Raw genomic sequence first — 14,026 nt, 5'->3', positions numbered from 1 at the left:
ATGACTGTACAGCCTTTTTCTGGCTTCAGCCAGATATTCATCACAGACATATGTAATGGGCAAGGGCATTCCAAGGCACTATTCCAGACCATTGCTGAGAGTTAGGAAACCTATCTCTTGCAGTGTCCTTGTAATACCCTTTACATGGGTCCTTTTCTCTCTGGTACAATTATGAAGTCTCCAGAACACCAAGAGACTTCTAGATCACCTTTCCCCCATTCTGTTTATCATAGAGGCGTCTCTTCTCCTCTGCTCTAGATATTCTCACTCTCTGCTGAAAAATGACATATTTGCTTTCCAGTCACTGGATTACTAAACTCCAGAAGTCCTACACTGCCCAGTGTCTTGGCAAAGTAGGCTGCTAGTCTCAAACTAAAAGTGGATTTAAATTCATATTAATGAGTAAAATTTATTCTGGATGTACACATTTATTTGTTTAATGTAGGACCTCCATAGCATTGCTAGGAATGAAGAAAAATCAAAATATGACCCTGGACCAAAAGAGGGCCAAAGTGAGATGATAGGTATGAGAAAGAACCCACACAGATAATTCTTAGCAAGGGGCAAAAGGGAAGAGAGAATAAAATAAGAGAAAATAAAATAAAAATTAAAGACATAGCTACACCTTACTTCTGTTCTGTGCCCTTAGCCATTTAGGTCTAATGTCCAGGAAGTCAAGGATTTTGGCATGCAGTTTTCCTTTAGTATCTTAGTTCTATACCTCGTTCTATAGAGGTTTCCATTTCATCAATTCTCTATTTTATATATTGATACTGAGATATTGGTATTGAGATACTAATATTGAGATATCGGTCTATATAGCAGTATTTATCTATGTAGTATATCTATGTAGTTTATATAGACTAAGTATTTTTTAAAATTTCCATTACCAATGCCAAACAAGACAGCCACAGAGGTCATACCAGTCTTTTTTGCAGGTATGGCGAACTACAAGAACTAAAAAACTTCAGCTGCTTTGAACTGGGATTATATAAGCTATTTTCCATAATAAAATGTATATTTTTCAACAGTATAAACCTCTTAACCTCCTAATCTGCTGGAGAGGTAAATCTGAGATATAGTTGCAAATAAAAGGGTTGATATTATAAAAATAAAACTAAAGTGTTTGGAGTGATATTACAACAATATATATGTGTGTACATATTCATAATGTAAAAGGCTCACATTGTATTGTGCTATGTCCCAGGATAGTTTAATAATTTTATAGTTCAAAACACTCCTTTCAAATGACCAGTTATGCATACAGGTAGATAGATTATAAAAAGGAAGACAAGAAATTTTGTAAAATATTAGCTATTAAAAATAAGCCTTTTTTAATGCAGTTTTTTCAAACATATAAGAGAGAGAAGAAAAGCAGGTTAAAGGATCCCTTATGGTCATTCCATGAAAATATTCAGCCAGACTTAAGACTGAGATGTACTTAGTATTCATATATATTCAGTATTCATATTGATAATGGATTTGAAAGCCATATGTTTTAAACACTGAGTTCATATTTGAGTGCTCTGAGTTTATATCACATGGCAACTGCTTTTACTATCACTTCCTGCAATGGTAGTTGCTTCTCTCACTAGATGTATAGGACAGATGGAGAGTTTAATGTAAAAACTGCTTTTTGATCAAAGCTGCATTAATTTATTATTATTTTTTTCAAATTTAGGTTTCTTGACTCTGCAAGATGGTTCCTAGAATCCTCAGCAGGATAACTGCATATGGAGTTATAGGCATAACCTCACGGACAAATACGTATCATAACAACATCATTGTAAACTTTCAATATACATTTATTTTTCAAGAAAACAGATGTCACAAAAGCTCCAATGCAAAAGGTGTGTGATATTAACTTGAAAAGTCTTATAGCACCTACCTTTACTAATCTGCTTTACTGATGATGAGATATCTGCATTCTCATAAAAATCTTTCATTTCAAAATTTGACTCAATTTCTTCAAAATTGGACTTGACTAACAGAGATAGTTGATTTGCTCCAGGCTCTCTCCTTAAACTGTCATCAACTGACTGTTTACAGCAAAAGTTCCCCAATCTTTGCGTAATGTTTGAATGTTCTGTCAAATTCTCTTCCTTTTCTGTGCATACTGAAGGGGTAGGTAATATGGAAGCCAGTGCCAAATTGTTATGGGAATCAGATTCAAAAAGGACATCTCCAGATATGTCCTGTACCTCAGAAAGGCTTTCCAATGTTTTATTCATGCCATGCTCTTTGTGATCTAACAACGAGGATGACAGAAAGGATCTTTCTTGTACACTGCAAGTAAGGTTACTGTCACCTTGGACAAGTCTTCCTTCTACTTCTCCAGTTATCAGTGGAGGGTCAGTCAGTACTGACTCTCTCCTTTTATTTGTTACCTCAGACTCTGCATAAGGTGGGTGAACATTTAACTGTAAAACTGAACTTTGTTTTGGGATGCTTTCTGTTGAGGCATAATTAGTACTTTCTTTGCCATTAACAAATTCACCTGGAGGGCTTGTAGAAAGTGGAGAGGCTTGTACCAGGAGAGCTTTGTTTTGCCATTCAACATGTTTTTCTACAGAGTTATACTCTGACTTCTCTTTATCTAAAGCTTCAGTAGACTCAAAATCTTCTTCCCACATGGATAGGTTTCCCAGAGGCTCTTCATGGCCATTTTCTTTTTTGTCATATATAGTACCACTGGAACAAAGACTCTCCATTAATGTTTCTTCTGTTTCTTCATCTTTTCCCACACAGTCTGCATAGTGATTCAGTAAAAAAGTGCCATCTAGACAGACATCTTCAGGCTCAGATGGATAAATGGTAATATTACGGTCAAATGATGTGAAAGCATACTGATATGAAGACTTAAGACTTCCCAAATTTCTCAGTGAGGAGGTCAAGTTGGGAGACTTGCAAAGCTCTGTCAGAGAGGAGGTCAAGTCAGGACACTTACAAAGTTCCTTATATTTAGCAGGAATATGTGAGTTCCTGTTATGGACATCTCCTGCTTTGGTCTCCTTAAGCAATACGTTTAAGGATGGCAGTGAATAAAAGCCAGAATCCCTTCTAGGGTGAACTGGTGATGGTATCTCCAGGGTAGTATCCGGGAAAGACTTTCTTCTTGCTGTTTTTGGCCCCATGTCTCTGTGTTTGTCACAGCTATTTCTTTCTTGACCTAATACATTGCTAACACATTCTTTCCCATTGTTTATATTATGCAAGGTATTAATAGCTACAAGACAATTAGCATTATTTATTTTTGAGAAAAGTATTTTATCCTTTGAAAAATCTTCCTTTTCATTGGTGTGGTCTTCATAGTCCTCTGTGTTAAGTTTACAGAAATAACTTTCTTTCCCCCAAATACTCAATGCTGTAGTGAGATCATCAGATTCCTTTCTGCTGTTAACAGGGTAGAAAGATACACCTTCTGCAATTGTATCCAGGTGCATTTTGTCACAGTCAGCAAATTCTTTAGGTGGAGGGAGAAGCGTATATCCATCTGGGAATGCATAATCTGCTTCTTCAGGATAGCTAAATGATGACTTACAGTCTGTATGACACAGTGGCTCTATTAAAGAATAATCTGTTTCACTCCAATACATATCTTCCTGTTCCCTGTTGAGTGGTTTACTCTGTGCCTGCTCACCAGCTTTGAGGTTAACTTTCAGATTTTTCTTTTTGCTGGTATATTCCACCTGAATGTCCTTTGTTTCAATGTTCATTTCTAGGGAGACACTTTCATTGATTGCAGTTTGAATTTTATGCTTAGACGATGCCTTGTATTTCCCACTGTGCTCTGCTGAGTGATCACTTGAAGGGCACTGGTATTTTGAACATTTTGAACACTGACTTTTCTGGCACTGTCTTTCATGACATTTCTTGTTCTTTGAACTTTTCCTTTTTTCATCCACAACTTTTGTTCCAGAATCAAACAAAGAAATATTCTTAATCTCTACTTTCACATTAAAAGAGCCATGTTTTACTTCTGCAGAAATCTTTCCAGTGGCAAAGCTGATGGCATCTGAAGAATCTGGCTTGCCCCACAGTGTAATTTTTCCTTTGGATGAGCTGTCTGACTCACTAAAAGTTACTGTAGCTAGGATTTCATCTTGCTGAGGTGAGAAAATTTTAGGAGGGCAGTTTTTCTCCTTCTTCCCTTCTGTTTCACTGTCTGATACATTATTAAGGTGTCTATTTTCAAAAACATCTGAGCTACTCTGATTCTTGTTTTCATTATCTTTTCCATCTTCTTCAGCACCCTTTATATCCAGTGGCTCTGTGCAGTGAGAAAGAGCCTCATGTGCTCTATTTTCAAGGCTTCCTACACTTTGTTGGCATTTACAAATGGGTGACAACTGTGCACCTAATTTAAGGTAAAAAAAGAAAAAAAATTCCTGTGATTTGGTATGCAGTTTCATAATTGTGTGATTAACTTTGAGACAGTTTTCATAGAAAATGCCTATACTCTCTTTAAGATTTAGTGTATTTTCCACATTTTTTTTTAATTTCAGTATTAACTTGCTTTGTCAAGTCATCTGATGTGTCAAGTGATCTGCTAAAAAATGTGAAATCAGATAAACAAGGTGGGCCACATTAATTCACTCTGGTTTGAGAAATTCAATATATTTGTACTTTTTAAAAATAAATTTTTGAGCTTTTTAGGGCATAAGGTATTCTATTTGATTATAATAAGAACAACATTTTAAATTGTATTACTCCTCCTAGTATTTACTTTGTTTCGGTGAACACACTGGATCAATTAACATCCCACTGCCTCCTTGCAATTTGGGTAAATTCTACCCAAGTTGACTTTTATAATCCCTTCACAGATGAGCAAACAAAGGGATTAATTAATATGATCACAATCAGACAGCAGGTCAGTGGCACATTTCCAGGAGATGTGACTCACAGCTACCTGATCTAAGTGGAATAAAATGTTTCCTGGCTGTACTAGACAAGATTTCATAAAATTCTGTCTTGCTTTGTTCATTTTTTAGCATAGGTCATGTGCATTATAGGATAACAGTTTCATAATGATATCTGCATAAACAGGATTAGAACAAACTATTAAGCTAAGACAACACTGGGATTTACACCAAGAAAGATGAGATTTTGAAGAAATGTAACCAAAATATATTCAGAAAGCCTTTACCAAAAACAGCCAAGATAGAAGCTCAACTAAAATAAAAAAAACCAAACAAGACATTGCCTAAATGTACCCACACTTAAGTGTAAATATTTCCAATCTGACAAACAGCTTTGAGCACAAAGGTGAATTTCTATCTTGATGAGTAAGTTAAGAACAGCCACATATGTTCCTGTTGATTTTACTTTATATTAAATATTTCTGTAAACTTACATTCTCTGGAATCAGAGCTCTTTCTGCTCTTGCAGCTTTTTCTTTTCTTTCTACTCATTTCTAAGAACCGAGGGCATCTGTGTTCTAGCTTTCTGTGTGGAAGGGAAAACATTGGATAATGAGAAAGCTTCTCTGAAATAGTTTTGCTTTCTGTCAGGTTTTCTAACTTGTTTTATTGTAACTTGTTATAATAAAAAATGAAAAAGTTCTAGAGCAGGTTCTAATGTATTTATTTCTTCTTTTGGTTATTTAGGAACCACTTCTGAAGATTTTAAAAAAAATAGCTTAAAATAAAGATCTCATGGTCTCAGTTATAGGGCCTGAACTAAAACCCTTTAAAGTCTATGGAAGCTTTGAGTGTTGGGTGACCTTTTACAGTCTATGATTTTATCTGATTCAGATTTTTTGAGATGAATACTTTGTTTTAAGCATTAATTTTATATTCAGTCTTATTTATATGTGTAATAAAATACTTAATAATAACAGTTTTTTTCTCCTGAGACAGGATTCTTTGAAGTGAGAACTATTGGAACACATAATACATCACAGGCATGGTCTTGGAGATCAATAGAGTTATTGCTGGAAAAATCAACTAATTACAAGTGTTATTTGTCATAATAGTCTTCTGATGTCTGTTTATCAGAACATGAAATATATCACTATGGAAGGAGTGTGAGTGAATTTTTAAGGCCACTAACTTACCTGGTATAATGAGGATATGTGAATCTTGTTATAAGGATAAAGCTTTTAAAATAATTGTATTGACATTTTAAGACTAATATTATGCATTGCTGTATGCCATGTGTAATTTCTTTAGTTACTGGTTTAAAACCACGACACCATGATACATAGATACATGATACGTACATGACAGATGATACATGATACATACACGCCAAACAACTGGAAAGAAATTTTTTCAAGACACAGTAATTTCCGTGTCTGAATTTTTTTTTTCTTTGAGGCCTGAATGAATATGCCAGTGTACATTCACTATCTGGTTGGAAAATATAGGCAATTCTCCTCTGTCTTTTTGGAAGACACTACAGGGAGACTGGGAAATTCATGTACTTATTTCATAGCAGGAATTTTGGAATGTTTACATTCTCAGTTTCAGTATGAAGATATACCTCTACTTTTTCCAGGAGGCTTTAGTCAAAGCTTGACAGACAGCCAAACCCACCAACTGAACTCTTCTTTCAGTAGGAAGAATAAGCTTAAAATGAAATACAAGGTTTTAAAGGACACAGAGGCAAGCACTAGGACTGGTACCTATTTGTAATGTAGGGAATGAGGGAGGGCCCATCAGTTCCAGAAAAAAGTCAATATTCTCTTAAAGAGTTACATATGCAAGTATGCCATGAGTAGCAACCTCATATTTCAGGTGTCATATATAAGGTCTGCAGATTGATGCACATATTCATGACTTTAGGAACTAACAGAACCCTAATGTGACTTACAGTTGAGGTTTTGGTTATATTTCACTAAGGTGCAACTGAGAAAATGCTTTTACTTCTAGGAATTCCCTCAATTCAGCTTAAGGAAGATGCTATACATTCGATTCCTTCCCTTCACCTTCCTGACCTTCATGTTGTATTTCCAAAATACTTGCATCAGCTATACTGCTTTTAATCATTCTCTGGGAATTCCATTTTCATGGGTTTTTTTCCCCTATTCTGTAGTCAGGAATTAAATGGTTAACCTCAATATAGTAAATATGGTTTCAAATTGTCACTGCTAAAATGCCGTTAAAAACTATCTGCAGATCAAAAACAGTTGCCTGTTTTACTTTAGTTTCTCTTTACATTTGATGGTTACTTTTAAGGTTGTATGCACCACAGAATACTCTTTAAACAAATTCTGAATTTTACTGAATGCAAGATAAGGCCAGAGACACATTTTTACATAAAGTGTTTAAAGCCTAACTTTTAGGAAAGAATAATAGGCATATCTGTAATCAGTTAGCAGTGGATTTGAATTATGAAGGCTTTGGGGGTAAGGTTTGCTTGGTTGAAGATAGATTGAAGAATAAAAAAGTATCTAAAACCCCAGAAAGAATTACTGCAAGAAAGATGCTTGAATATTAAGGAGATAGAAAGGATTGTAGATCAGTTATAAAGAGTTATAAAGTTATAAAGAAAACCATATTAATTTCAGTTTCTCTTCACAGTTGAAATGACCAATATTGTCAGGTTTCTTAATGGTAGAATATAATTTGACTTTGCAGAAGGAATTCTGTGTCTGAGATGATCAATAGTTCTACTACTATTCAAATTCATGTGTACTTGGTATCATGGGACACTGAAAGTACTGAAGGTAGATAGTGTTGATTCTCTGCATGACAGGGTTTTGGGAAATGATCTAATACCGTCTAAAATTTAAAACTCTGAGCAAGAAGCTATGAAACCATCAGTAGAAATAGCCACAGGTCACAGTTGTTTATAGAGGTAGGATTACAGATTTTGCTTGATTGTCAAAGGTGAGATTTACAATATAGTTTAAGGATGATTGGGCTGCATTTTTAAAAATAATTTCTGTAATTGGTAGTAAGTAGATCAAAATTAGAATTATTATTTGCGGTGTCCACTTGTGATTAATTTTACCAGCTCTAATGTTTTCATGATTAAGTTTATCAGCTCTTGGATATTAATTATAGTATTTACATATTACTTTTATTGTACCTGCAGTGTGTTTAATTGTTGATACCTTAAATTTCAAAAAGCATTGGAAACAACTTAATGATGCAAATAGTTTTGCTGCCCATACGTAAATGCCTAACATTTACACATGTTAATTTATCCTTTCTTCTTTAAGGTCTACCATACCAGAAGAGGCACCAGTTATTTGCTTTTTTTGTTTATGTTACCCACACATTGTCTTTGTCTACTCTTGTTTCATTGGTCCTGGAGCTGACATGCGATAAGAGAATAAGGAATCTCATCACCTTCAGTCTTACTCACAAGCACACCTATTGACTTGAGCAAGGATTAGTTGTAAGAACTATCAGGACTGCATGATAAAATTTGCCTTAGGAACTATTTTGTCCACTGCTGGACACTAGATGAATATAAGCCAAATTAGCTTAGCTGGGAATAGAGGCATTCAGCATTTGCTTGGATGGAAGCCAATGTCTGTTGACATAGTTCCTTACATGACAGGTTATTCTTACTACGTAGATTAGTGCTCTGGTTAGCTCAGAATAACAATATCCTAATTTTGAGTAAAAGATTACTAGAAACGTTCTTATTCATATCACACTGCGAATACAGGTCTAGAATACACTGTCTAGAATGTGTTTATTCTCATTGTGGGTAACATCTGTAATGCTCTTTCCTTCAGGTTCATCCAGATGATGATAAGCTCTGTGATAATAAAAGCAAAAAAAAACCCCAAAACACTTCTGTAATGAATGCCTTTGAGTTCATCTTGTTATGCAGGAAAAGCTACCTTAAAAACACTGATTGGACATAAATTTGAAAATACAAGAGTTATTTTACTTTATGGTTATATACTTAAATTGTGGAGACTTTATGTGAAAATAAGAAAAAAACATGTTCAGTGAATCTATAAAGACAAGACTGTCAGAAAAGACAAAGGAAAAAAAAAGAAAGGAAAATATGGAGAATATATTTGCTGATACTGAATTGGAATGGTGTGATGACACAACACCTTTGTAAAATACTTTAAGTTCTATCAGGATAATATAAACTATCCTTTTAGACTGTAAGTCTCTTACTTACAATTCAATATCATCTGCTGTAGAAGGTTTTGCTATGAACATATTCAGTGGTACTTTACTGAATACTTCCCTACTGAATTCTACAGTGCTCACAGTCTACAGAACAAAGTTGTCACAACATACCAAAACAAGCCTTTCTCAAACAAGATTATTTTACTTCTCTTGCCTTCTGTCTTTCAATATTAAATCATTCTGATCTGTTGATCTTTTGATTCAGAATCCTACTTTTTGTCCCCATTTCCCTAGATGAACTTAATTACATTGAATTTTATTCTTGTTCATTTCCATTGTGTCTCTTTGTATTTCACAATATGCTTGTATTCCATACTTATAATTTCTTTGACTTTGCTTCTCAAGTTACAAGCTATGTGTGGTCCAGTCTCTTACTGCTTAGTTCCTCTCCTCTAATTATGAAAGTTGGAATTTTCCATGTGAATTATACAGTCATAGAATGGTTTAGGCTGGAAGACAGCTTAAATATGATCTCATCCCAACACCCTTGCGATGGACAGGGACACTTTCCACTAGACCAGGTTGCTCAAAGCTCCATCCAGCTTGGCCTTGAACACCTCCAGGAATGGAGCATCTCCAGCTTCTCTGAGTGACCTGTTTCAGTGCCTCACAGTGAAACAACTGACACAGTTAGAACCAGGGACTCAAATAGAATTATTGAAAGCCATCCGAGATTCTCAAATATCTCTAGGCAAATGCTAAAGTTTACTGCTTGATTTCTTCTTTTTATTCTCTGTACTGATTGGTTGGTGGAATATTTCCTACTTTAGACTTCATACATTGGGGTAGATGCCCCACAGATAATTTACAATGTCATTAGTATGAGTTGTATGGGAGAGCCTTGAGTTCCACAGACAGTAGGTAAAAAGGGCTCATCACTGATTTACCTTTTACTTATCTCATTGAACTACATCTTACTGAAGTACCTTCTAGTTTTTGCCCTTTTCTCCTTATCAAGCTGCCACTATGATTTTATTTGAATAATTTCTTAACACATATTTCTGAAGAACTGCAGAACATATTTCATTTCAAAGAATGTTTTTTATGTCAAACACATACAAAATATGCCATCAAAAATGCCTGCATTAGCAGTATTTCTCACATTCTTCCTTAGCTGGAATGGATGCCATTTTCACTTGCTTATAGGTTCACCTATAAATTTTCCTGAAAAGACTGGTCTTCAAAAAGGTGTCTGCAAAATGTTTAGAAAAAAAAGGAAGCAGGCAGTCATTTATAAGGACTGTAACAGTACCATGTAGCACTTTGCAAAATCAATAAAAATGTGAACTGTATGTCTACAGATAATCAGATTCCAGTCAAATGAACTCAGTGGATATATGGCAGTATCCATTGAACTCTGAACATCCAAATGAAACAGAAAAAACATGGGTCAATGAAATCAGTCTGCAACAGGTGATGTACTGGGACCCACTGATCAACCATTTAATTTCATGAATTGTGCTGTGGCACTTTTAAAGAGCACATCAAATCAGGATCCTCTTTTTTCAGACCACAAAAAAATTGCAAACACCAATCAGTATTTCTTCAATTCTGATTCAGAAGGAAGGTTACTGTCTAAACAACTTAGAACATCACATTTGCCATAAATCAGCATATGTAGGAAACCCGAACCCCATGCAATTAGATTTTGCATTATTTTTGACTTTTCTACAAGCAGAAATTGACACAACAGGAAGTGTTAAATAGATTTTGAACAATCTTTTGAAAAGAAATAATAGGTATATTATTCTCTCCAATACATTAAAGCTGTGTCCCTGCAGGTAGGGATCTCTTCACTTAAGATTTAGAAAATGCTACTAAAATAGCAGTCAGTCAAATGTTTTCAAGACTGTTTTAACTCAGCACTGAGAATGCAAGTGCCAGCAAAGTTGTAGTGAAACACAGATTAGAAATCATGAGCTGTATATACACAGGCATTTCTACCTTTTTAGGGAGAAGTTAAGAGGTTTCAGCTCTTAAATTCTGCAAAATCTTATGTAAAACTCATTTCCTTTAAAGCTGTCTACTTATTAAGCAATCTTGCTTTTTGGTCAATTATTTTGAGCTTTTGCAATGAAAGAAAAAATAATGTAATAATAAAGATCAGCATTTATTTTAGATGTTGGAGAAATTAAATTTCTGTGCCAGCATTTTTCATTTTTACTTTCATTTAAAAATGTGCACTGCCTTACACTGCAAAAGACTAGTAGGTAGCCTTTGTGCTGTAAATGATCCATAAAACATTCCATCATGATTTTAACACAATTACTAAATAATGAATATTTCAACTTTACTACAATGGATGTTCATGAATTTAATTATTATATAAGTAAAAACATATTTATAAATAGAGAACAGAATTTGTTGGGTATGACATCTTTTTCTACTGCATAAAATAACTTTTCTTCATCAAAAGCTCTGAAAATGTATTTTAAAAATCACATAAATTGTCATTTCTGTTTACATTGTTGGACCTCTGCTACTCCTATTTTAGAAACCAAAGGAAAACCTCCTAAACTGAGTATCAGCTGGATTAGCCTGTTCATGTCAGTGAGTTTGTCATCTGATATTTAGCGTGCTATCTATGGAATTCATGCTTTCTCAGTACCAAAAATGACAGCAGGTCTGGGAAATATCCTCCCAATATTTTGCAGCAATTTATCATGAAATTAGTAGAAATCTCACTATAACATACATTAACAACCATTTCCAATAATGAAATGTAGTTTCTATAGTCAAATATTTTACTGTCAGCATAGTACTATAATTCTTTCTCAGTCTCTGAATTACTCCAATTTATCTGAGTTTCAGAACTCCTCATCCATCTCAACATAAATCAGGTAAATTCCAAGTATTTGCTTATACTTGAAACTCAGCCCACCAAAAAAACCCTGCACAGTAGTTACACCATAAAATTTTCTTTGAAAATTAGGTAGTTTTTTTGTTTTCAAAATATCTGTGACTATAAAATATAAATTACAATTACGCATGGAAAATCTTCCATTGTTCATAGAATACGATAAGGGCAAAATCTGTCACCCTCTCCTAACTTCTAGGATTTGATTTCTGGCGTTTAAAATGGGAAAACTAAGACACAGTATTTTCCAGGGTCACTTTCTCCAGAGGAGCAATTTACACCAAATAAGTAAGGAATAATTTAGATTTAGAATGACAAAAGAATTTGAGATGCTTATTTCATGTACTCTTTTTTAGCTTTGGCAGAGGTCTTGAGAAAATACCTACAGCTGAATGTTAGAATGCTTCTCTCCTTATAAAGAACTAAGAATGTACTTTAACAAAGCTAGCTTAGTTTGAAGGATGATGACATGGTAGAAGGAAAAAAATTAATACCCAGGCTTATTTAAGTGCTGAAAAATGCAAAAGTAAGCTTCTCTACTCAGCAACATGTAATCATTCTTGACTACTAATTCTGTTGTCTTATCATAGTACTCCTCATATTCAAATGTGAAATACTGGTTGCTGAAAGGCAATATTTCTAACAAAGAGAAGTTCATTCAGGTAGGCTTTAATTTCCAAAATTATATACCACTAAATGTATAGTATTTATATGCTAAAATAAGATAATCAATACAGTCTTAGGAATCAAATATCCATCCTAAAAATCCATAATTTAGGAAAACAGTCATATTTTCTCACTATGAAAAAAATCTCCAGAATTCCCATATTTTATAAAAACCATGATGAATTGTAACAATTAGTAGCTACAGAATATTACCTAATAGAGTCAAATTTAAAGAAAAAAGTTTTATACTTACCATTGCCATGAGCCAATATTCATTTTCCTCAGATGCTTGCTGTTATGGACAGTCTGTGAACAGTTTGCTTTTCTAAGCGCATGAAGCATGGGTTGGTTGTCTTGCTAAGGCTTAATAGGATAAAAAGTTAATTTTTTTTTTCTTTAGACTTACCGCCTTCTGTACTATCAAATTCAGTCAGCAATGATATGCCGTATATACATATTCTTCAAATCACTGAAGCAATAAAGGACTACCAGTTATTTAACTCTTCACAGCTAAAGCAGAAAATAAAAATAACAACTAAATTACCCAGCGGATACAAAATGTCAGCTTTGTCTGAAAAGTCTTAATGAATTAGATTACCTAATTAAAATTAAAGATAAAAGAGGGAGCAATGTTCACAGTCTTATTCCAGTTCTTTTTCTATTTCTGTCTGCTAAGCTCAGAATCTGATTAGTATATTTAATTCCATGAGGCATCATGACTGGTCTACCTTTAATCAGCCTGTTGACATCCACCCATTTTTCCCTCACATGTTCCAGACTTCAACGTAATCATTTACTGACTTGCCAACACTCCTATAGAAAATATAATGTTCAAATTATAGAATCAACACTGGAATGATTCTACTTTTCACATATATCCAGAATGAAAAGTGAGTTAAAAGAAGTATGTTTATTGAGACAAATGCAAAGTAAAAATATCATAACCAGCATTATACTTTCATAAAATGTCATTATATTGCATGAAATTACAGTTTCAGTAGAAGTATCAATTTTGGTCTGTTCTCTAATTATTAATTATTAATTCATAATATAATTATATTTTTCTGCTTTATTAAGCTACTATTTATACTATCTGTAAGTCATTATAAAAATAGATAAAATATTTAATATTTTCAAATTATGTACTGAATAGAAGGTAATTCTCTTTAGTGCACAGGCAAACTGGAATAAAAAGGCATCTCCAGTGTTCTGGATTGATTATGATGTTAAATTGTATCCCCATTCATCCACACAGATTTTGTACTCTTAAAATTTCATCTAAGAGTAAAAGTGAGTGGAAAAGAAGCACCGAGTCTGTTATCAGAGACTGTACTTGCTCCCCCCGCATCGGGAGTTTTGACTACAGCACAGACAGACAACAAGACACAGATCACCTTGG

General features: G+C 34.1%; 1 protein-coding gene across 8 annotated transcripts in view; it reads right to left on the bottom strand.

Annotated features, from left to right (window-relative positions):
- Positions 1 to 13,988, bottom strand: part of LOC107216238 — a 40,594-nt gene extending 26,606 nt beyond the window's left edge. For 5 of the 8 annotated variants that reach the window (XR_001525431.2, XR_001525432.1, XM_015653019.2 and 2 more), the window contains exons 1-2: positions 5,354 to 6,477; positions 1,889 to 4,357 (exon numbers count right to left, since the gene is read on the bottom strand). Coding sequence is in view for 6 of the 8 variants with exons in the window: in XM_015653019.2 (XP_015508505.1) it covers positions 1,889 to 4,357; positions 5,354 to 5,465 (2,581 nt within the window). In the remaining 2 variants the exon portion in view is untranslated. The other 3 variants (XM_015653021.2, XM_015653020.2, XM_015653022.3) reach the window with 3 other exon arrangements.
- Positions 13,989 to 14,026: the final 38 nt, after the last annotated feature.

Source organism: Parus major, chromosome Z, assembly GCF_001522545.3.
Source record: "Parus major isolate Abel chromosome Z, Parus_major1.1, whole genome shotgun sequence".
Classification (NCBI taxonomy): domain Eukaryota; kingdom Metazoa; phylum Chordata; class Aves; order Passeriformes; family Paridae; genus Parus; species Parus major.
The sequence above is the reverse complement of the archived record's forward strand: the minus strand, read 5'-3'. Positions and strand labels throughout refer to the sequence as shown.